This window comes from Heterodontus francisci, chromosome 31, assembly GCF_036365525.1.
Source record: "Heterodontus francisci isolate sHetFra1 chromosome 31, sHetFra1.hap1, whole genome shotgun sequence".
NCBI classification, from domain to species: domain Eukaryota; kingdom Metazoa; phylum Chordata; class Chondrichthyes; order Heterodontiformes; family Heterodontidae; genus Heterodontus; species Heterodontus francisci.
The window spans coordinates 52,406,492-52,429,602 of NC_090401.1; the positions used below are offsets into that span (position 1 = coordinate 52,406,492).

General features: G+C 42.0%; 1 protein-coding gene across 3 annotated transcripts in view; it reads right to left on the bottom strand.

Annotated features, from left to right (window-relative positions):
- mecr (mitochondrial trans-2-enoyl-CoA reductase) overlaps nt 1–23,111 on the bottom strand; it is an 84,504-nt gene that overhangs the window by 41,801 nt on the left and 19,592 nt on the right. For all 3 annotated transcript variants that reach the window (XM_068011604.1, XM_068011602.1, XM_068011603.1), the window contains exon 5: nt 14,186–14,288. In XM_068011604.1, the coding sequence (XP_067867705.1) occupies nt 14,186–14,288 (103 nt within the window). The remainder of the gene's footprint in view (nt 1–14,185; nt 14,289–23,111) is intronic.

Genomic DNA, 23,111 nt, shown 5'->3' on the forward strand with positions numbered 1-23,111 from the left:
CAAGGTTGAACAACCTGCCCCCTGATCTTGTGTGGAGGAAAATTCCTTCTTCAGAGGATTTGAACGCATGTGAAAGCAGCAGGGAGAAGAAAATCCCAAAAAGTGTGGGTGCGAGAACACAGCCCTGTTTCACACCACTCAGGATAGCATTTGGCTGTTTTACAAAGAAATGAAAATGTGTCAGACACACATGGTTACGGCATTTGCTAGGTGAACTTGAGAAGCATTTTGGCTAAACCTGAAAGGGAATCTCATCAACCAGAGAAACTTTGTACCAATTGCATGCTTTTCTAATTGCACCTTAAACGCCCCAATAATTGTCTAAAAATAAAATCACACTGTTTCTTGAATACCCTGGAGTGCTCCAGCTATTCCAGCAATGATTGGGATCTTTTTAACTCTTTAAATATCCCATTTTGTGGCAGGATAGGAAACTGGTTTATGCCAATCTGGATTAGATTGTTAAAATTGATTTTAATTTATTATAAGGCTCTCTAAGAGGTCGCCTTTGTTTCTTGTGTTCTCCTTGGAATATTGCACAAACTGAAGGGATGCGTCTGTTCTTAATTTCAGTCCTCAAAATGCCCATATTGTCCATCATTGAAAAGAGAACTTGCTTTAAACTAATCTCGTGCAGCATGCACATGAACTTATCAGACCTATTTTATTGTCATCAACAATGTTCTGTCATTGCTATCCTGTATGATTTGAAAACATTAATTCTTTATCTACTGTGCTGCAGAAATTGTATGCAATTACTTAATAAAGTCTCTTAAGAATGGGGAAAAAGAAGCAAATGCAATTTCTCTAATCAAGAAAGGAGGGAGACAGAAAGCAGGAAACATTAGGCCAGTTAGCCGAACATGTCATTGGGAAAATGCTGGAATCCATTATTATGAAAGTAGTAGCATGACATTTAGAAAATCATAATACAATCAGAGTCAACATGGTTTGGGAAAGGAAAATTGTGTTTGACAAATTTATTAAGAGGTCTTGGAGGATGTAACAAGCAGGGTGGATAAAGGGGAACCAATAGATGTCGTGCATTTGGATTTCCAAAAGGCATTCGATAAGGTGCCACATGAAACGCAAATACACAAAATAAGAGCTCATGGTTTTGGGGGTAATATATTAACATGAATAGAGGATTGGCAAACTAACAGGAAATAGCCAGGATAAATGGGTCATTTTCAGGTTGGCAAACTGCAACTAGTGAGGTGCTACAGGGATCGGTGCTGGGACCTCAACTATTTATAATCAAAGTGAGTCAGATGAAGGGACCAAATGTACTGTAGCCAAATTTGCTGATGATACACAGATAGGTAGGAAAGCAAGTTGTCAGGAGGACACAAAGCATCTCCAAATGTATATAAATAGGTTGAGTGAGTGGGCAAAGATTCTGCAGATGGAGTATAATGAGGGAAAATGTGAGGTTCTTCACTTTGGTGGGAAGAATAGAAAAGCAAAATATTATTTAATAGAGAGAGAATGCTGCAGTACAGAGGGATCTGGGTGTCCTTGTACATAAATCACAAAAAGTTAGCATGCAGGTGCAGCAAATAGTTAGGAAGGCAAATGGAATGTTCGCCTTTAATGCAAGGGGTATGGAGTATAAAAGTAGGGAAGTCTTGCTACAACTGTACAGGGCATTGGTGAGAGCACAGCTAGAGTAGTGTGTACAGCTTTTGTCTCCTTATTTATAGAGGGATATACTTGCATTGGAAGCAGTTCAGAGAACGTTCACTAGGCTGATTCCTGGAATGAATGCAGTTGCCTTGTGAGGAAAGTATGAGCAGGTTAGGACTGTACACATTAGCGTTTAGAAGAATGAGGGGTGATCTTATTGAAAAATATATTGAGGGGGCTTGAGAGGGTAGCTGCTGAGATGACTTTTCCTCTCATGGGGGAACTAGAACTAGGAGGCACAATTTCAAAATAAGGGGTCCCATTTAAGATGGAGACGAGGAGGAATTTCTTCTCAGAGGGTCACTAATCAATTCTCTAGCCCAGCGAGCAGTGGAGCCTGTGTCATTGAATATATTCAAGGCTAAGCTAGACAGATTTTTGATCTACAAGGGAGAAAAGGGTTATGGGGGCGCAGGCAGGAAAGTGGAGTTAAGGCCATAAGAACACCACCAAAACTGCTGATATTTTTATTTTATTTCCGACACTAGTAAACCTTGTAGCTCGCACTGTAAAACTGTACACAATTCAGTGCCAATTGGTAATCTCACTCAACAAGCTACAAGGTTTACTAGTGTCGGAAATAAAATAAAAATATCAGCAGTTCTGGTGGTGTTCTGTTGTGGTTCATTTCAGGCAAATGTTAAGGCACTGGCCAGGGAGCTTTATCTTCTATCTAATCTATGATTGAGAATCCTGAATATCAGGATTCACAAATGGGATATCAACGGGATATAATCAAATGGGATATAAAACTGGATATCACAAATGGAAAAGGAATCCATTTTCCAGCATGAGCATTTCTCATGGATGAGCACAAGTACTTACTGCCATACGATGGTAAGCTGTAGTAGAAAACAGTCGTGATAAAAGACAACAACAACTTGCATTTGTAAAGTGCATTTAACAGAAAACAAGTCTCAAGGTTTGAGGGATAAAAATATAAATAAAAATATGGAGTCATATTAAAGAATGCCCATAAAAATGGAATTGCAATTGTATTGACAAAGATCACAGAATGACTGAAAAAAAGCATTCAGGCTGCTGTGCCAATGCTGGGTCTTCAAGTGAGCCGACTCTATTCCCATTTCTCTGCCCTTCAACTCTATCCTTTTAGAATCTTCCTTTTCTATACTGGTACAATTCCCTTTTAAATTAAGCTTAGTTCCTGCAGCAATAGTCAGTAGTGGCAAAGCATTCTACCTTCTAATAACCATCTGTGTAAAAGCATTTTCTTCCGACTTCCTCCTTTGTTCCCTAGTTTACGCTGTCTTATTAGCGATTCACCAACTAGTGAAAATAATTTATCACTATTGATCCTCTCAAAACCTTCTAGAAGTTTAAAACTTTACTAGATCCTCTAAATTCTTATCCTGTCAAAAAAAAACTTTTTCTAAGACTTTATCACTATTACCTCTCATTCTTGGTGAATCTTCACTGTTCCCTTTCCATGGCTCGAATAGCCTATTTATAATGGGGTGCCCTGAACTGCATGCAGTATTCAAACTATGGCTTACATTTTGGGGCTTTTCATCAGATTCAATGTCATTGGCCAGCTCCTCCAAGCACACCCTCATGCCTCTCATGAGGCACAGCATGCAATATATTGGTAAATATAAGACTGAGGGGTTGAACACGGAACCCTAACTTGCTCCAGTTTACTGGACTGGTATCGCCTACTGCCATTCGCTTTGGTGAGCATAAGAATCACACCATGAGACTGTGGCTCAGGCTGCAAACCACTAAACTTATTAAATGTAAAACAGGTAAAAGAACAATGCGCAGTACAAAAAGTATTCTTGGCAATTACAAACTTCACTTTTCCTCAAAATAGTTGCAGCTGACTGTAAAGCTACAATTCGCAGCTGTTTATTAATCCAGAAGAGTAACAAATAATCGTGGTACAGTTCCTTTCACAAACCTAACTCGAGTCTTCAATAGCTCTCAATCAAAGCTATTATTTTACTAAGAATTCCAGGATGTCAATCACATAGGATGTTTGAACTGAATTAATGGCTAGTCTCATTGATCTGTTCCAATTATTTGATCAACTTGACATTGCAGGAAATTACTATTTGTTCCATGGTAACAAATCGGATTGGTATCCTTCCATCTACGAAAGATGACAGACACGCATCAAACAATCTATTTAGGTGGGGTGTCTTCTCTTGGTACACCTTAGCTGATAGCAGAGAAGGCCAATCTTTGAGAGGCAGGTTCTGCCACAAGTGCTGCACATGAAACTGCTAAGTGATGCTGTGAGTTGTTTTTGGTTGGCACCTGTTGCCAAGCTGCTGTAGCAATTGGTCGCTGTGGTAGTGCACATCAGTCCACTCTTTCGCAGCTAATGACACCCAGGTGTGATAATCGACATTTAGGGCCTCCATGTCACACTTGCAAGCATCTTTGAAGCGGAGATTTGGGCACCCCACTGGTCGTCTGGCCCCGGTCACCTTACCGTACAGAAGGTTCTTGGGTACGTGACCGTCTTCCATCCTGAGGACGTGTCCGATCCATCGAAGCCACCTCTATTTGATTAGTGCCAATGCACTTGGGAGCTCTGCCTTTGACAGGACTGCCACATTTGAGATTTTGTCCTGCCAGGATATACCCATAATGCGTCCCAAACAGCAAAGATGGAAAATATTGAGCTTCTTTTCCGACAGCTGTAAGTTGCCCATGTTTCATGGCCATACAGCAAGATGCTGAGAACACAGGCCTTATAAACCATCAGCTTGGTCCTCAGAGTCAGCTTGGTGTTATCCCATCAGCATTTCGTGAGTCGGACAAAGGTAGTAGCTGTTTCCCTATGCACGTATCGAACTCTGCATCAAGGGACAGACTGTCTGTCACTGTGGATCCAAGGTAGCAGAATTTGCTGATCGGGGCGGAGATGCAACAGCTTGTCCCATGACCACGGTTTCCTTGACACTTATAGTCAAAGAGAACAAGTTACAGGCATGGGAGAGACAGTCCATAATCCTTTGTTTTTTTTTTTGAGTTTCCTTGTGAGCAAATAGCACCATATCATCAGCATACAGAGTTCTCTGATCAGAACGTGATGTGTTTTTGTCTTCACTTTCAGTGTTGATAGATTGTAGAGCTTGTTGTCTGACCTAGCATGCAAGTAGACTCCTACCATATCTGCAGGGAAGTTGAAGGTCAGCAGCATGGAGAAGGTGCCAAACAGAGTGGGGACTAGGACACAACCCTATTTCACTCCAAAACTATCAGAACTGGAGCCATCAAAGCGCACAGTGCAGGGCATGATGAGACTGAGGAGCTTCGGTGGACAGCCAATTTTTCTCAAAATTTTGTAGAGCCCTGCTCTGCTGATGGTGTCAAATGCCTTAGTGAGATCTACAAAAGTAAGGTAAAGGGGGTTTTACTCAGTTCCCTACACTTCTCTTGTAGCTGGCGTATGGAGAAGATCTTATCCACATGGAAACCGCACTGTGGTTCCGGGTACACTCTGTCTGCAAGTAAATGGAGCCTTTGAACTATAATCCTAGCAAATGCCTTCCCCATGACGCTAAGGAGTGAGATGCCCTGTAGTTGTTGCAGTTTCCTCTGTTGCCTTTGTTTTTGTATAGTGTGATGATTTTGGCATGATGCATTTTCTGTGGAACAGAGCCTACTTTCCAGCAGAGAAGGAAAAGGTCTTAAAGGTAAAAGCAAAATACTGCAGATGTTGGAAATCTGAAATAAAAACAGAAAGTGCTGGAAATACTCAGCAAGTCAGGCAGCATCTCTGGAGAGAGAAGCAGAGTTAACTTTCAGGTCTGTGACCTTTCATCACAACTGGTAAAGGTTAGAAATGCATTAGGTTTTAAGCAACTGAAGGGTGGGGGCTGGGGGATGGGGAAGATAACAAAAGGGAAGGTGCGTGATAGGGCAGACAGCAGGAGAGATTAAATGGCAAATATGTCATGGGACAAAGGCAAAGGGAGTGTTAATGGTTGTGGTGAAAAGACAAAGCATTTTTCCAGAGAGAGTGTTATTGCCAGAATAATGAGCAGCTCTGTCCAAAAGCACAACATGAAAAACCAAGATTAAGGCAGGCACATGGTTAAAATAAATAAAAAAAAAAAATAGGCCAGTCATGCTCGAAAATTGTTGAATTCAATGTTGAGTCTGGAAGGTTGTAGTAGGCCTAATCGAAAGTTGAGGTGCTGATCCTCGAGCTTGCATTGATGTTCACTGCAACACTGCAGCAGGCCAAGCATAGAAATGTGGGCATGAGAGCAGGGTGGCGAGTTGAAATGGCAAGCAACCAGAAGCTCGGGGTCATGCTTTTGGATCGAACTGAGGTGTTCCGCAAAGCAGTCACCCAATCTGCGCTTGGACTCCCCAATGTACAGCGACCGCATTGTGAGCAGTGAATACAGTATACTAAATTGAAGGAAGTGCAAGTAAATCGCTGCTTCACCTGGAAGGAGCGTTTGGGGCCTTGAGGAGGGAGGAATTAAAAGGGCAGGTATTATACCTCCTGCATGGGAAGGAGCCTTGGGAAGGGGATAAGGTGTTGGGAGTAATGGAGGAGTGGACCAGGGTGTCGCGGAGGGATCAATCCTTTCGGAATGCTGACAAGGGGAGGGAAAGATGTGTTTTAGTGGTGGCATCACGCTGGAGGTGGTGAAAATGGCAAAGGATGAGCCTTTGGATGTGGAGGCTGGTGGGGCGGAATGTGAGGACAAGGAGTACCCTGTCGCCGTTCTGGGAGGGAGGAGAAGGGGTGAGGGCAGAAGTATAGGAAATGGGTCAGACATGGTTGAAGGCCCTGTCAACCACAATGGGGGGCAATCCTTGGCTGAGGAAAAAGGAAGACATGTCAGAAGCACTGTTGCAGAATTGGAACAGATGCGCAGAGACGGAGAAACTGGAAGAATGGGATGGAGTCCTTACAGGAAGCAGGGTGTGAGGAAGTGTAGTCAAGGTAGCCGTGGGAGGCGGTGGGCTTATAATGAATATTGGTGGACTGCCCATCCCCAGAGATGGAGACAAAGTCGTCGAGTTAGGGAAGGGAAGTGTCGGAGATGGACCATGTGAAGGTGGGAGAAGGGTGGAAATTGGAAGCAAAGTTGGTGAAGTTTTCCAGTTCAGGGCGAGAGCAGGAAGTGGCATCGATACAGTCATCAATGTACTGGAAAAAAGACTTGGTGGAGTGGGCCTGAGTAGGACTGGAACAAAGAATGATCGACATATCCCACAAAAAGACAGGCATAACTAGGACCCATGCAGGTACTCATAGCAACACCTTTTACTTCAAGGAAGTGAGTGCAGTTGAAGGAGAAGTTGTTCAAAGTGAGAACAGGTTCAGTCAAGTGGAGGAGGATGGTGGTGGATGGGGACTGGTTGGGCCTCTACAAGGAAGAAGCAGAGAGCCCTCAGCCTGTCCTGGTGGGGAATGGAGGTGTAGAGAGATTGGACGTCCAAAATGATGAGGAGACAGTTAGGGCTAGGAAACTGGAAATTGTCGAAATGACGTAGGGTGTCAAATGAGTCACGGATGTAGGTGGGAAGAGACTGGGAAAAAAGATGGTCAAGATGGGAAGAAATAAGTTCAGCGGGTCTATCAGGTCAGTCCTGTTTGTGGATTCTGGACTAATGTTTTGTCCTTCACCACAACCATTAACTGTCCCTTTGCCTCTGTCCCACGACATATTTTGTCATTTAACCTCACTTGCCCTTTGCTCTATCACACACCTTCCCTTTAGTTCTCTCCCGCAAACCCCCACCCTTCAGTTGCTTAAAACCCAAAACATTTCTAACCTTTGCCAGTTCTGATGAAAGGTCATTGATCTGAAACGTTAACTCTGTTTCTCTCTCCAGAGATGCTGCCTGACCTGCTGAGTATGTGCAGCACTTCCTGTTTTTATTTCAGATTTCCAGCATCTGCAGTATTTTGTTTTTATTTTAGTGTATAATTCACTGCCACTCTCTTCCAGGGATGCCTAACTTGAAGAAGTTCTGCTCCTTGCTCCAACTGGATTTCCGTTTCTCTTTTACCTTGTTCACCCTTCATTGCTTTCTATTTCCCTCCTGGTGTTTGATAAGGTGTCTACAAAAACTAATTTGCACAGCCCCAACTCCTTCCTCTCGACAGTCTCCGGCTCCGACGTGTTCCACGTGGATTCCAACTGAAGTTCTATCCTTCATGTTTTGAATCCACCCAGGATTACAGGTATCTCCGAAAGATAAAACGTTCCTCGGACTGCTGCTCTTGCCACATCCCGAGATCCACGCTCAGTGCCATGCGCCGCCACGTAAACACACTCGACCTCTCTCTCCAGAAGTACCGACTCAGCTTATCTCAAAGCTGTCTTGCTCCACGGTTTAATTTCATCCTTCGTCTTATCTGACGCATTAACAAAAACATTTTCTCTTCCTTTCAGGTGTTAAGGAATGCAAGTTTCAGCAGCTCATGGGCTCTAACGCCCCTCCAGATCCTTTTTCCCCTTCAATTCCCTCTGACCCCATCTCTTCTAATCTGACCCCTTGCCACATATTCACAATATCCTCTAACCTTCCCATCGCTGACCTGAACGATCTGTACTCAACATAGGACTCAGTGTTATCCTCTTACGCCCCCACCTCAATGAATTTCGCACTCGGCGTAACGTTGAGCTCTTCGCCTCCGGGTTCACTTTGACCAGGAGTCCTCCCCCAACCAGTGAACCCTTTCATCCGCTTCCTGTATTCTCCCTCTATCTGGAACCCTCCCTCTGGCCTGTTGCCCACTTTTGAACTTTTCATTGAGAACTGTTGGTGTGACATCGGCCATCTCAATTTCTCTGCTCCCCATCCTTCTGAACTTGCTGCACTCCATTCTCTCAGATCTAACATTGTGATCAAACCTGCAGACAAGGGTGGTGCTGTTGTTGTCTGGCGTACTGACCTCTACCTTGCAGAGGCTGCGCACCAACTCAGAGTCATAGAGAGATGCAGCACTGAAACAGGCCCTTCGGCCCACCGAGTCTGTGCCGACCAACAACCCCCATTTATACTAATCCTACATTACCTACCACATCCCCACCATTCTCCTACCACCTACCTACACTAGGGGCAATTTACAATGGCCAATTGACCTATCAACCTGCAAGTCTTTGGCGGTGGGAGGAAACCAGAGCACCCGGCGGAAACCCACACAGTCAGAGGGAGAACTTGCAAACTCTGCACAGGCAGTATTCAGGTTGCTGGAGCTGTGAGGCTGTGGTGCTAACCACTGTGCCACTCTCAGACACTTCTTGCTACCTCCCACTGGACCATGACCCCACCACCAAACGTCAAGCCACTGTCTCCAAGACTGTCACTGACTTCATCTCCTCTGGAGATCTTCCCACTACAGCTTCCAACCTCATAGCCCCGCAACCCCGAACAGCCCGCTTTTACCTCCTTCCCAAAATCCACAAACAGGACTGCCCTGGTAGACCCATCATTTCAGTCTGTTCCTGCCCCATGGAACTTATTTCTTCCGATCTTGACTCGATCTTTTCTCCCCTGGTCTAGTCTCTTCTGTTGCCCTACATCATTTCGACAATATCCAGTTTCCTGGCCCTAACCGTCTCCTCTTCACCATGGACGTTCATCCTCTCTACACCTCCATCCCCCACCAGGACAGGCTGAGGGTCCTCCGCTTCTTCCTTGAACAGAGGCCCAACCAGTCCCCATCCTCCACCACCCTCCTCTGCATGGTTGAACTTGTTCTCACATCAAACAACTTCTCCTTCAACTCCACTCACTTCCTTGAAGTAAAAGATGTTGCTATGGGTACCCGCATGGGTCCTAGTTATGCCTGTCTTTTTGTGGGATGTGTCAAACATTCCTTGTTCCAGTTCTACTTAGGCCCACTCCACCAAGTCTTTTTTCCAGTACAATTATGACTGTATCGATGCCACTTCCTGCTCTTGCCCTGAACTGGAAAACTTCAACTTTTGCTTCCAATTTCCACCCTTCTCTCACCTTCACATGGTTTGTCTCCCACACTTCCATTCCCCTCCTTGACTTCTCTGTCTCCAGCTCTGGGGATGGGCAGTCCACCAACATTTATTATAAGCCCACCGACTTCCATGGCTACCTTGACTACACTTCCTCACACCCTGCTTCCCGTAAGGACTCCATCCCTTTCTCCCAGTTTCTCCATCTCTGATGCATCTGTTCTGATGATGCAACCTTGTACAACAGTGCTTCTGACATGCTTTCCTTTTTCCTCAATCGAGGATTCCCCCCACTGTGATTGACAGGACCCTCAACCGTGTCTGACCTATTTCCCGCACTTCTGACCTCAACCCTTCCCCTCCCTCCCAGACCCACGACAGGGTTCTCCTTGTCCTCACTATCCACCCCACCAGCCTCCACATCCGAAGGATCATCCTCTGCCATTTCCACCAGCTCCAGCGTGATGCCACCACCAAACACATCTTTCCCTGCCCTCCAGTCAGTATTCCAAAGGGAACGATCCCTCCATGACACCCTGGTCGACTCCTCCATTACCCTCGACACCTTGTCCTCTTCCCATGCAATTGCAGGAGGTATATCTGCCCTTTTAACTCCCCTCTCCTCACCATCCAAGGCCCCAAACATTCCTTTCGTGAAGCAGTGATTTACTTGCACTTCCTTCAATTCAGTATAGCGTATTTGCTGCTCACAGCAGTTGCCTCTAAACTGGGAAGACCAAATGCAGATTAGGTGACCGCTTTGCGGAACACCTTCGCTCAGTCCGAAAGCATGACCCCGAGCTTCCAGTTGCTTGCCATTTCAACTTGACACCCTGCTCTCATGTCCACATTTCAGTCCTTGGCCTATTGCAGTGTTCCAGTGAACACCAACGTAAACTCAAGGAGCAGCACCTTATCTTTCAATTAGGCCTACCACAGCCTTCCGGACTCAACAGTGAGTTCAACAATTTCAGAGCATGACTGGCCATTTTTTAGAATTTATTTTTTAACCATGTGCCTGCCTTAAACTTGGTTTTGCATGTTGTGCTTTTGGACAGTGCTGCTCATTATTCTGCCATTAACATTCTCTCTGGACTAACGCTTTGCCCTTCACCACAACCAATAACACTCCTTTTGCCTTTGTCCCATGACATATTTGTCATTTAATCTCTCCTGCCCTCTGCCCTATCACACACCTTCCCTTTTGCTCTCTCCTCTAACCCCCCCATCCTTCAGTTGTTAAAACCTAATGCATTTCTAACCTTGGCCTGTTCTGATGAAAGGTCACAGACCAGAAACGTTAACATGGCTTCTCTCTCCTCAGATGCTGCTTGACCTGCTGCGTATAATTTCTGTTTATACTGAAGGTCATAAAAGTGTGGCAATAGATGGGACTTTCCGTGCTTTTGCAGTTTGGCTAGGATTCTGTCCTCTCATTGATTTGTTCTAATGATTTGATCAACTTGACATTGTAGGAAATTACCACTTGTTCCATAATAATAAATTACAGACATATTAATACCTTCAGCAAACTATAACATAATGTATGTTCTCTGAAGACTGATGAATCAGCTCACATGACCTGTTAAATTTGTGTGCTCTGACCAGCAAAAAAATCTAACGTTGCCAAAAATGTTTAATTATCATAACTTCCAATTATGAAGTGCTCAGAACTGCACACAATACTCCAATTTACTGTCATACACACATTCAACATCCTTTCCTTGATTTTACATGCCATGTCCCTATATATAAAATTAAGAGTCCTGTTGAACCTTTTATGTCCTTTTCACCTGCATTCGCACCTTTAAAAAAATATTTCTATACCCACAGATCTCTATATTCCTCCTCTCTGAAGAATCTTGTTGTTTAGGATCTACTTCCTTTCACTGTTCCCCCCCCCCACCAAAATATAGTGCTTTATATTTCTCTGCATTGAACTACATCTGTCACGTGTTTGTCCAATCCATTTATGTCCTCCAATTATCCTCCTCACTTTACCAAATCCCCTAATCTGGTGAGCAAATTTCAATATCATCCCTCTTGCACCCATGTCTAAATCACTCATATAAAGTGTAAACAAGAGAGGTCCCATGCTCGGATCCCTGTGGTGCATCAATACTCACATCCTGCCAACCCCCCAAAAATCCATTTATCCCTATTGTGTTTTTTGCCCTCCAGTTATTCAAATAACTTACATTCCCTTTAATACTATGCTCCTAAAACTGAATAAATCTCTTACGTGGCACATCATTAAACATCATATATGCAGCATCCACTACATTCCCTTTATCTATATACTGTGATTTTTGCAAAGAGCTCAATTAACTTAATCAAGCTCATCCTGCCCTCTACAAATCCAGGCTGATTAGGCCTTTCCAAGTGATCACCAATTTCATCCTGTATTATGGACTCTAGAAGTGTACTCACAACTGAGGTAAGACTGGTCTCCAAGCTGCTGGCTTAACATATTCTCTTTTCTGACACATGGGTATATTTGCCATCTTTTGGCACAATTCCACTATCCAAAGCATCCAAGAAAACTATGCTTATTGCTTTCACTATCCAACCTTTGCTAGTATTCTGAGCCTAGTCAGATTTCCACTTTTCTTAACTATTTAATACAGCTTAATTTTGAATTATTATTTCCAGTAGTTGCTCTTCCATATTTTCCTCAGGTAATCCTATAATGTTATATTTGTCGTCTTCTATAAAAATTGAGGTAAAATATTTATTATGGCTTTGTTGTCATTCTCTCGCTCTCAAGTGCCGGATAGACCTTATTCTCCAACTGATCTCATCCCTTTGACTTATTCTATTTTTACATGCTATTAAAAGATGTTTGATACATTTATCTCAATTAAGGCAGTTAAAATGTAGAATAGGAAAGAACAACATGTGCGTGCAAATCAAAAACTGAAAGAGTGCAATTTTCAAAAAGTTTTGCACTCAAATGCCTTTTAGGTGCTGTCATGGTCGTGTAGTTTTTTTTCCTCTGGGGAATATGCAGTTTGCCTTTAAGGTTTGCAAAGGATTAGTATTGCTTTAAGAACCAGCAAGCCTCAGGAGTTATAGAAAGGTACATTTTCGGTTGCCGTTAGAAATGGCCATTTGGAGACTGCAATTCAAAGGGTGCATTCTCGTTACCATAGATACAGCCAATGGGAGTGAGTAGCAAGTGATACATTTGTTACAATTCAAATTTGAACTGGCTTTCATTTGAAGACAGTTTGTTCTAACAGAACACACAGACACCTGTGGTGTCAGCACCTGGAAAACGAGCTCTCAACCATTTAAACTGAAGAGGATTTCAGTCTGTTTAATTATTATCTCTCAAAATTCTAAAAAAAGTCAAACCAAAACAGAGATCTCTGATAATTTAAATTGAAGAAAGGGAAGTTAAACTGTGACAATCTTTTATCCCTCAAAAACTCTAAAGTCAGCTTGATTCCATCGAAAGTGTTTGCAAGTCGTTAATTGTTGAAATTCACTGGAGAAGGAAAGCATCACCTACTGCTAAAGTTAGACTATGGACTGTTCTACTGTGGAAGACCCTTTTTCCCCACATCAGATGACTGTAAGGACTTCAAGCAACACTGGACTGTAAATTTGCAAGGACTCTAGTTTTTTCTATTTTAAATGTTGTTGATATCTTCATCGTGTTTAAGAATTTAATTCTTCTGATTAAAGAGTTACTTTGTTGATTTAAAGACACCTGGTTTGGTTAGCCTCTTCGGGGGTTAATAGATGGTACAATTTGATTGGGTCCTTCTAATTTGGAAAGTTTTAAATGATATGTTAGGCGATCTGTGGAACGACGGGATTGAATTATCAGTGCATTTCTCCCACCACAATCAGAATCGTATATTTTGATTGGGGGCTTTGACTGGAGCGGTCGGTCGTAACAGTGCAATATACATTTGAGCTATTTCACTATCCTAATATATGGTGTATTATGCCATTGGGCAAACTGTGTTTAGCTAAATTCATAATCATCCATAGACAAACAGCAAAGCTCTGCCTTATCTGAAAATAGTGCCCAATAAGAGAAAAGCAGTAAGAACTTGTCAAAAAGTTAATGAAATGTATCTTACTGAATCTGCAAATTGGCGCTCGTGGCACATATACTAAGAATCTGATGGGAGGTATTTCCCTAACAAACCTGATGAAATTCATTCTAATGTTTTAACGTTACTGAGATGAGAAGGAAGTATTCATTTATAGAATTACAGACACTCTGTCCCAAGCATAATGATTCAAAGCATTCATATTTCTGGAAGGATCCCAGAAGATTACCACTTTGATCAAAATGCAATACTAGGCTTTTATGGTACTAAAGTGATAATCTCACAGATATATGAATGGCTAACTCCAAGCCTCCTCAAAAAAAAATCCACTGTCTAGTGGGGAAAAATATTTATGTATCTTAGTTTTTAAAAAGGACTAACTGTATAATACCGCCTTGACTAACTTGGTGAGATGGTGTTACAATTATAATTCTACTTGATCAATCAATTCAGTTCTTCAGAGAGTGCTTGTGCAGACAAAATTTAACCAACACTCACCTATCTCTGATAATATTAATGGTTTTCAGTCCCATGGCTTTGGCTATCTGAATTGCTGCTTGGCCCACACCACTATTTGCAGCATTCTGTATCACAGAGTCACCTGTAAAACATCAGAGTGTGACAGATCTCCATATCAGCTTTCATAAGTGCTTCAAACAATATGTGCAGTGATCTGATTTGCATAAAATAAGCATTTTGAGATTAAAATTATTAACATGCTATAACTTAGATCTTAGATGCCAGAATCTGGTCAAATGTAACACATTTTGTCCTATTAATAGCTAGTTGAGATACCTATGTAAATGCCAAATCTGATAGAGTCAAAAATCAGCAACATCAAATTTGAGAAAATTCAGTCTTGCTTTTTGTGAGTCCTGCACTTCTAAAGCCATTAACATAACATAAAAGAAAAAGACTTGAGCACTAACTTTATCAGTGAGGATCTCCGTATGATAAAAACAAGCAAGCATATACTTTAAACCACAGGCATCTATCCTGAATAATAAATTGCTGTCAGACCTTTCAGTTCCTAGGCAGGATGCCCATTACCTTCATTACTTTTTGTGCTTCCCTTAAAGCTATTGCTTCTGGTAATTAGACACCTGTAGATTCAAACGAATAACCATGGGAAAAGGGGGGTGTGTGGAGTATTTGGATTATTCTGCTGCTATTACAAAATCTTGAAGGGAGGGGCAACAGCAAAGGTACAGATAACATAGATCTTTAAAATTTCAAAAGTACAGCTCCACTGGTATATCAGCAAGTTTACTTAATGTATCGTTGAGGCATACAGATCAGGAAAGTCGCAGGTTCAATTCTGCTGACCTCAGTCAAGGATTCTACAATTTGTGCCAGCACTCCTAGATTAGGGAGAGGAAAATCAAGCAGCGTTCTCAATTAGGATCACTATTCAGCAACTCCTGCTGGAAGTATGCTTTGGTGGACATCAAGTGAGGAGAGAAATGAGACTCAGCTGCAATGCCCCTGATGCGCAAATCTTCTGCTTACACTCAATGATTAGGCTCACACATGAATAATGGCCACTTGGGTGAGATATTGGAGAACTTCAAGTGATTGTGGAATTGTGGCAAGGAGTGAACCATTTCAGAAGAGGGAGAAAAATTGTTGGAGAAAGTTAATAACATTGGCACGATGAGCCGAATAATCTCGCTCTGTGCTGTATTTTTAATGAAGAGAAACTGGATCGTCAAAGACAATCTTTTCCTCATATGGATATAGCAATAGCCCTGTTGCAGATTGGGTAATTTTTAAGTGTAAATGAAGAAAGTTGACCGTTACAGATAAACTATGAGGAAATATATTAAAGTAATATGAAATGGTTGAAACCTTTGCCTTTAATCCTTATGGAGTTGATTATATTGGGAAGTGTTTTTTTTAATTCATTCATGGGATGTGGGCGTCACTTGCCAAGCCAGCATTTATTGCCCATCCCTAATGTTTAGTCATAATGCTCAAGCCATCATGAGGTGTTGGGCAAGCTGGACTTTCCATGCTTTTAATTTTGTAAAATCATAGCTTCAGCAAAGGCTACTATCTTACCAATTATACAAGCAGAATGATTTCACCATCAACAATTATTTTGAAAAAGATGTAACTGATTGGTAGCTCAGGGGAGAGAATAAGGGCTGGGTATAGGGATTAAGAGTAGACATGGTTACATGCACAGAAAACCTGCACAAATAAAAAACTTAAGAAAACACTGTTCTGCAGGCTTACCCAGTCCCAAAATGCACCCTATGAAGACATGGATAATGCAAAAAAAGTGAGTTATTGGAAGTGCATGGGACAGGAAGCAGGCAACATGCAAATATTTCAGTATTGCCCTGCCCAAAAGGAAGCTTCTAGGAGGATACTTTAACACTTTTTGTAACATTTTATTCATTGGCTCAAGTAAAATCAGAACTGAGGAGATAGGGAATGTACAAATCAAAAGTGAGGAAAGCAACCAGAAAAGTTTCAGCGAAAAACTGACATTTCATAAAAAAATAATCAATTCTGACTGATTATACAAGAGCACTTAAGACCGAGTGGCGAAGGCTAACCAATCAAGCCGCCTCCCCCACCACCCCCCCAACAAAAAAAAATTTAAAGCCCCTTTATCCATCTTTCCCTTACCTCCAGTCAGTAGCTAAAAATTTCTAATCACCAAAAGATAAAAACATTAAAAAAACATTTCAAAAAACATGATTAAATTTACCCATTAAACTGTCATATGTGTCTTTCTCACAGCTATCACTGTTGGTCTTGGGAGATGCAGCCGTTTAAAGCTGCTCAATTTCACATCATGCATCAAAAGTACTTCCACCAGTGGGAGGATCAAAAATCTCAATTTTTTTCCTTCAGGTAATGGTTGCACTTTAAATATTATCCACTGCTGAACTGTTGTTCAAGTTTTACCTTAGAAATAGGCATACGCCAATAGCTGTGCTTTGTTGTTTATAAGGTAGTCAAAGCCAAAACAAAATTTATTTATTTAATTTTCTCAGTGGAAAACTTTTCATTTTAGATTTTTGTATTAAGAACTTTTCTCTTTTCCGTTGAATGAACATTCACAATGGAGAAATGGGTGATTTTGAAATAATTGTGTTTTTGGACAGTTTTAGTCATACTTCAAAGTGTCAACAGTATGTATCCAAAAAAAAAATGGGTAATCATTTCATGCTGTTTTCTTCTGACTGGAAATTTACAAGCACATGTTGTACACAAATTTCCTGCAACAAACCTGTAATTAAACATGAAGAAGTCTCTTTGTTGTAACATAATGAGTGATAGAGAAGCTATGCTACACCAGACTCTGTTCAAGTTTCTTTCTGTATCAAGGACTCCATGTTGTGGTTAAAAGACAGTCTCTGCAGTTCAGAAACGTGTCCAAAATCAACTCGCAACTTCAGGATCTGTCTGTTTTGTTAACCCTGTACCCTGATGTAGTTAGACAGGTAGTTTATGCGATATCTTAAGCCTTTCATTGATGTAGATGAATTTTGGCCAGGTCTCTGGAACGCTGAGAAAATGCAGGTTAATGTAAATCAAGAGTAAAGGTCAGGGAATGAGCACAGGGGACGATGGTGTAGTGGTAATGTTACTGGACAAATAATCCAGAGGCCCTGACTGATGCCCTGGGGATATGAATACAAATTCCAACACGGCAGCTGGTGGAATTTAAATTCAATTAATTAATAAATCTGCAATCAAAAGCTAGTCTCAGTAATGGTGACCATGAAACACCAGATTGTCATCTAGATCACTCATGTCTTTTAGGGAAGGAAATCTGCTATCCCTACCTGGTCTGGCCTACATGTAACTCTAGACCCACAGCAATGTGGTAGACTCTAAACTACTCTCTGAAATGCAAGTCACTCAGTTGTACCGAACAGCAACAGAAAAGTGGAAATTGTGGGTGCATCTACACCAGATGGACGGCTGCGGTTCAAGGCAGCAGCTCGTCACCATCTTCTCAAGGGCAGCTAGGGATGGACAACAAATTCTGGCCTTGCCAGTGTTGCTTACAGCCCATAAAAGAATATATTAAAAAAGTAATGGCCTTTAGCTAAGTTAACTGTAACATAAAGACATGTTGTCGAAGCTTTGCATCTTGGACTCAGCAGGACTATCCGCAAGAATAACCAATGTAAGGGAAAACAACAACTTATACTGTATGAGAAGAGAGTGCTGATTGGTTGGCAAGTGAACTCTGATTGGTAGAGGCGTTGCCGTGGAGAATGCACCAGTTTACAATGACTGAGTTAACTGTGAAGCTTTGTTTGAAATTTAAACCAGGCAGCTTGACTCTGATTGGTCAAGACAGTGCCCTGAGGAATGAACCAGCGAATGGCTGTCACTTATTTGATTCAGTTGAAACAGGCACAATGTGTTTACATGTTCTTTGTCTGCAAATAGGGCCCTGTGTATTAATATATGTAGCTCCCACACTGACTGGCTGTCAGCGTATTTCTTAGCACTCTGTGGATTATTAGCAAACGTTGTCCAATCGCGGAATCACATAGAATGGTGGACACCGTGTTTTGAGTTTTGCAATCATGGGCTGGCTGGGTACGGCCTGTACCTTACCCATTGTGAACAGCAGAAGGGACATGTTGTTTGATACGATCTTCCAGTCTACCTAGCATCACTGGCATTGAAATTCATATATCATATTACTCATTTGAGCAATAGGCAGGATATTTTTTAAGCTTGACATCAGCATCCTGTTAGTGGGGAACACCACCCATGTCGCTACTGCATAGTAGCAGCATGAAACAGCTAGCTTTACCTGTTGCTCAAATTTTTGGGATACATTACCCTTCCAGGGTAACTTGAGGTAGACTGTGCACCTTTCAGGGCCGAACAAGACGGCCTTAGGCCCATTCATAAGTTTGCACGATATATAGCGAGAAATGATCTGATCAGGGTAGCCATAGTCATGCAAGATGTCTTTGATTCGCCCTATTTCAGCATCAAGCTGGCATGATGAGCAAATAGCTCGGGCCCTACTTACGAGGTTGCCGATAAGGTCAATCTTATAGGGCGTGGAACTGTAAGAATCCCAACGCATGTACTGACCAGTGAAGGTAGGTTTGCGGTAGACCATAGTAGAGAACCCCTCAACAGATTTCTCAACGAGTAGGTCAAAGAAAGGGAGCTCATTTGACTGCTCCATTTCAAACATGAATTTGAGCGCAGGATGGAGCCAATTAAGACGTGTAAGGAAGTTATTGCATGCATCAGTGGATTCAAATATAGCAAACGTATCATCTACATATCGGGAATATGCAAAAGTTTCACGCTGCTATTATGTCAATGCTGCCTCGCTTCAAAGAGCTTTAGAGAGCCTCTGAAGTATTTTCTTTGTCTTCCCCTGGAACGCTGGCCATTTGAGAGTGGAGAAAATAGGACCTGGCTGAAGAGATGGTTTTCAGCCATCCAGACAGTGTCCAATCCGTTGTAGTTGGGTTGCAGGAGTTTTGCCTGAATGCTTTGGAGCTGGCTTCAGGAAGGACACTAGTACTTGTTCAATGGTCCTCCCATTGAATCCAGAAGATGTGAGGGAGGTATTGATAGAATTTCTCTAGCGCTCTTATAGGTCACTGATACACAATCCTGGTCTCACTGCAGTACAGGAGTGTGGTGACAGAAGCTGCTCTGTGCACTAAGGCTTTTGTTAACTTCTGGAGGTCTTTGTTGTCAAACACTTGCTGCCGTAGTTTGTAGAAGGTTGAGCTGGTGCAGCTGATCCGGTGTTGGATCTCCTCGTCAATGGTGGCCTTTTGAGAGAGTGGCTGCCAAGGTATGGGAAATGCTCAACATATTTCAAAGTCTCTCTTTCAACATATATGGGAGGTTGAATCTTTGGCTAACCAGGTGTGGGTTGATATGAGGTTTGTTTTGGCAATATTCAGGGACGGGACGAATCTCTTGCATACAGAATCAAAGAGATCGAGAGTGGCTTGCAAATCTGCTGCAGAGTGGACAACAACATTGCAGTTATCCACAAACTGTAGATCATGTATGTCTATGGTGGTCAGTTTAATTTTGGCATGGAAGTGACTGAGGTTAAAGAGTTTTCCATCGAGGTCGTATTTAATATTCACATCAGAAGGCAGCTGATCTTTGATGAGGTGAATAGCCACTGTCAAGTAGATTGTAAACAGTACAGGGGCTATTACACAGCCTCGCTTGACTCCAGTCCAGATTTTGCAGGCGTCTGTTTCAGATCTCCCACTCAAGGCAATTGCAGTCACATCATCATGCAGCAATTGCAGGATTGTGATTAAGATTCTTGGACATCCAAATCTTTGGAGCACAACCGCAGAGCCTCGTGATTTACTGAGTCAAATGCTTTGGTCAGGTCAATGAAGAGCTCCTGGTGGGGTTGTCCACATTTTTCTTGGATTTGTCGGGCAACAAAGAACATGTCAAAGGTTCCTCTGGAAGGTCTAATGCCACACTGCATCTCTGGGAAGATTTCCTCAATCATAGGAAGTAGGCGATTCAAGAGAATACGTGTCAGGATTTTCCCTGCTATGGACAAGAGGGAAATACCTCGATAGTTTCAACAGCATGATTTGTCTCTCGTCTTGAAGATAGTTACAATTGTTGCATTCCTGAAGTTGGTGGGGGGGGGGGCGGGGTGTGTGGGGGGCAGGAGTTCTTTCTCCTCCGAAATCCATAGGAGTCTTGATTTGAGCAAAAGCCCACCAGCTTTGAAGATCACAGCTGGAATACCATTAGGGCCACAGACTTTGCTGTTTCTCATCCATTTGATTGCTTGTTGCAGCTCTCCCACGGATTCTGTACTGGGGGATAGCCTGGACAGTATCAGCTGCCACTGTGAATTCATGGTGGAGGAGTTTTTGAAAATATTCTTTCCAGCATTGACGGATGGCATTGTCATCCTTAAGACAGACCCCATCCAGTGAGTGAAGGGGATTTTGTCCATTTGACTTTGGTCTATAGATGGCGCTGGTAGCTTCAAAAAAGCTTTGCATGTCATGATGGTCAGCATTTCGTTGGATCTCTCAGGTTTTCTCTTCCCACCACTGTCCGTACATAGCTCTATCTTAGTGACATTTGTTATGAAAGTGCATTTATATTTTGTTAAGTATTTTTTTTTTTGAGGACTTATATTTAAATTGTGGAGATGGATTTGTGGAGAAGGTTGTAGATCTCACAGAAGTTGGACTTTGCTTTGTTGTTGACAGTTCATTGAAAGGATACTGAGATGTTGTTTGAAAACAGCCTTGCTAGATGCCATGTGCTTTAAGCAATAAACAACAGAAACCTTGGTGACCTGCAGAAGATGTTTAGAGAAGTGACAGCTCAAGATTTATGGAGGTCAGGAGGCTTAACTCGAGATACTGTTTTTGGTTTCGCTTTGGACAGCGTGTTGGGGTAGGAACTGTTTTGAAGACAGTTGGAGAAAACCAGCCAAGAGAGCTGCCACCATCAGCTCACCCTCAACACTTCCTGAGAATCAAATGCAAGAAGTAGAGAAACTGATGTTGCATTCCTCCTGAAAAACCTGCCAGAAACTCCTGATGCCGCATTTCTCCTGAAAGCCTCCCAAACTGATCCTCAACGTCGCCTGAAAAGAACTGCTCTAAAAGATTCCAGTGACAGCCATCTATGTGTATTTGGGACACTAGCCCAATAAAAGGACAACTGACATCTTTCCATATCTTCTCTTTTTTTCTTCAAGAATTAGCAAGTATTCAGCCAAAGTATTCTTTAACAGATCTCTGCAGAGAGAATTTAGGTATTTTATTTCCGTGCTCGTGAGTTTGTTTGTGGGGAATTTAAAAAGGGAACTTTCATATTTCAATCTGTGTGTTAATGTTTTGCTTCGTTACTGGTTAAGTCCCGTTTTTAAAATAAAATGATAATTTTGTTGTCTATTAAAGAAACCTGGTTGGTGCATTTTATTCAGGGATAAACAGTAGAGTATGTGATTGACTACAGGAGTAACCAGGTAAACATTTAAAAAAATATATCTTGGGACCTGTGGAGAAGCGGAACTAGAAAATACAGTACACTCCTCCTGCCTTGGTGGTAACACATTACATTAGTTCATTCCAAGGTATAACATTCCTATTGTAAAACAGCACATCATCATACTTACCATGAGTATAACTATAACTAGTATTCTATTTAAAACAATTACAAACAAAGTTTGTGAATGCAACAGTTCTGAGAATGTCACTCCAATCTTTTAAAAGAAAAATAGATCTATACAATGGAATGTTGAATATTTGTTCAATGAAATTTTTCATTTGTACGAAAAGTCACCAAATTATTATTTTTTATTTATTTAGAGATACAGCACTGAAACAGGCCCTTCGGCCCACCGAGTCTGTGCCGACCATCAACCACCCATTTATATTAATCTTACACTAATTCCATATTCCTATCACATCCCCACCTGTCCCTATATTTCCCTACCACCTACCTATACTACGGGCAATTTATAATGGCCAATTTACCTATCAACCTGCAAGTCTTTGGCATGTGGGAGGAAACCGGAGCACCCAGAGGAAACCCACGCAGACACAGGGAGAACTTGCAAACTCCACACAGGCAGTACCCAGAATTGAACCCGGGTCGCTGCAGCTGTGAGGCTGCGGTGCTAACCACTGCGCCACTGTGCCACCCACAAAATTTTAATAAAAATTTTACTTAAAAATATTTTGGTCTCCTTTTGCTGCTTAGCTCATGTGAATTTCAAGCCCTGGTGGCGTGGTGGGGGTGGGAGTAAAGTAAGAGATAGACTGCTTAATTCACATTAAGGACTAAAGCAGATTCCATCTTTGTAGTATAAATGGGGTATCAGATAGACAGGATTAATTGTTTCAACCATTGTAACACAGAGATGTTTCTAATTCTTTATTACAAGCATGGATAATCTGAATTCAAATAGAATGGCATTTGGAATCATGCCATTAAAAAGTGGTTAAATGGACAGCACTTAAACTCAAGCAGCCAACAGATTACTGTAACACTGATGAACCGCTTGAAAATAAGTTGATTCATCCAAAGTGAATAAGCTCTTATCTAAACCACAAATTTTGCTCTAACATGTCAAATTCACAGCTGTACAAAAAAAAAGACAGGAAAAAAAACGCTAATGCACTGAGTTTGCCCCATACTGACCTGGTGTAATTTCGTCACACCATTCAACATATTGTCCCCCTCCTTGAAAAAACTAAAAATAACGTGGAAAAACCTTTGGCCAATTTAAGAAAATATTCTGGAAAATTCCTCTCTGGCAACTGAAGGCAATCAGCCAGGTTCAGACACCTCAATGACTAGGTAACACAACTGCTAATGACAAACCTATCTCCTATATATATATATATTTGCCAGATGCAGGAACTTGTCAAGCTTCATTTTGAACAAAGCCACACTCACT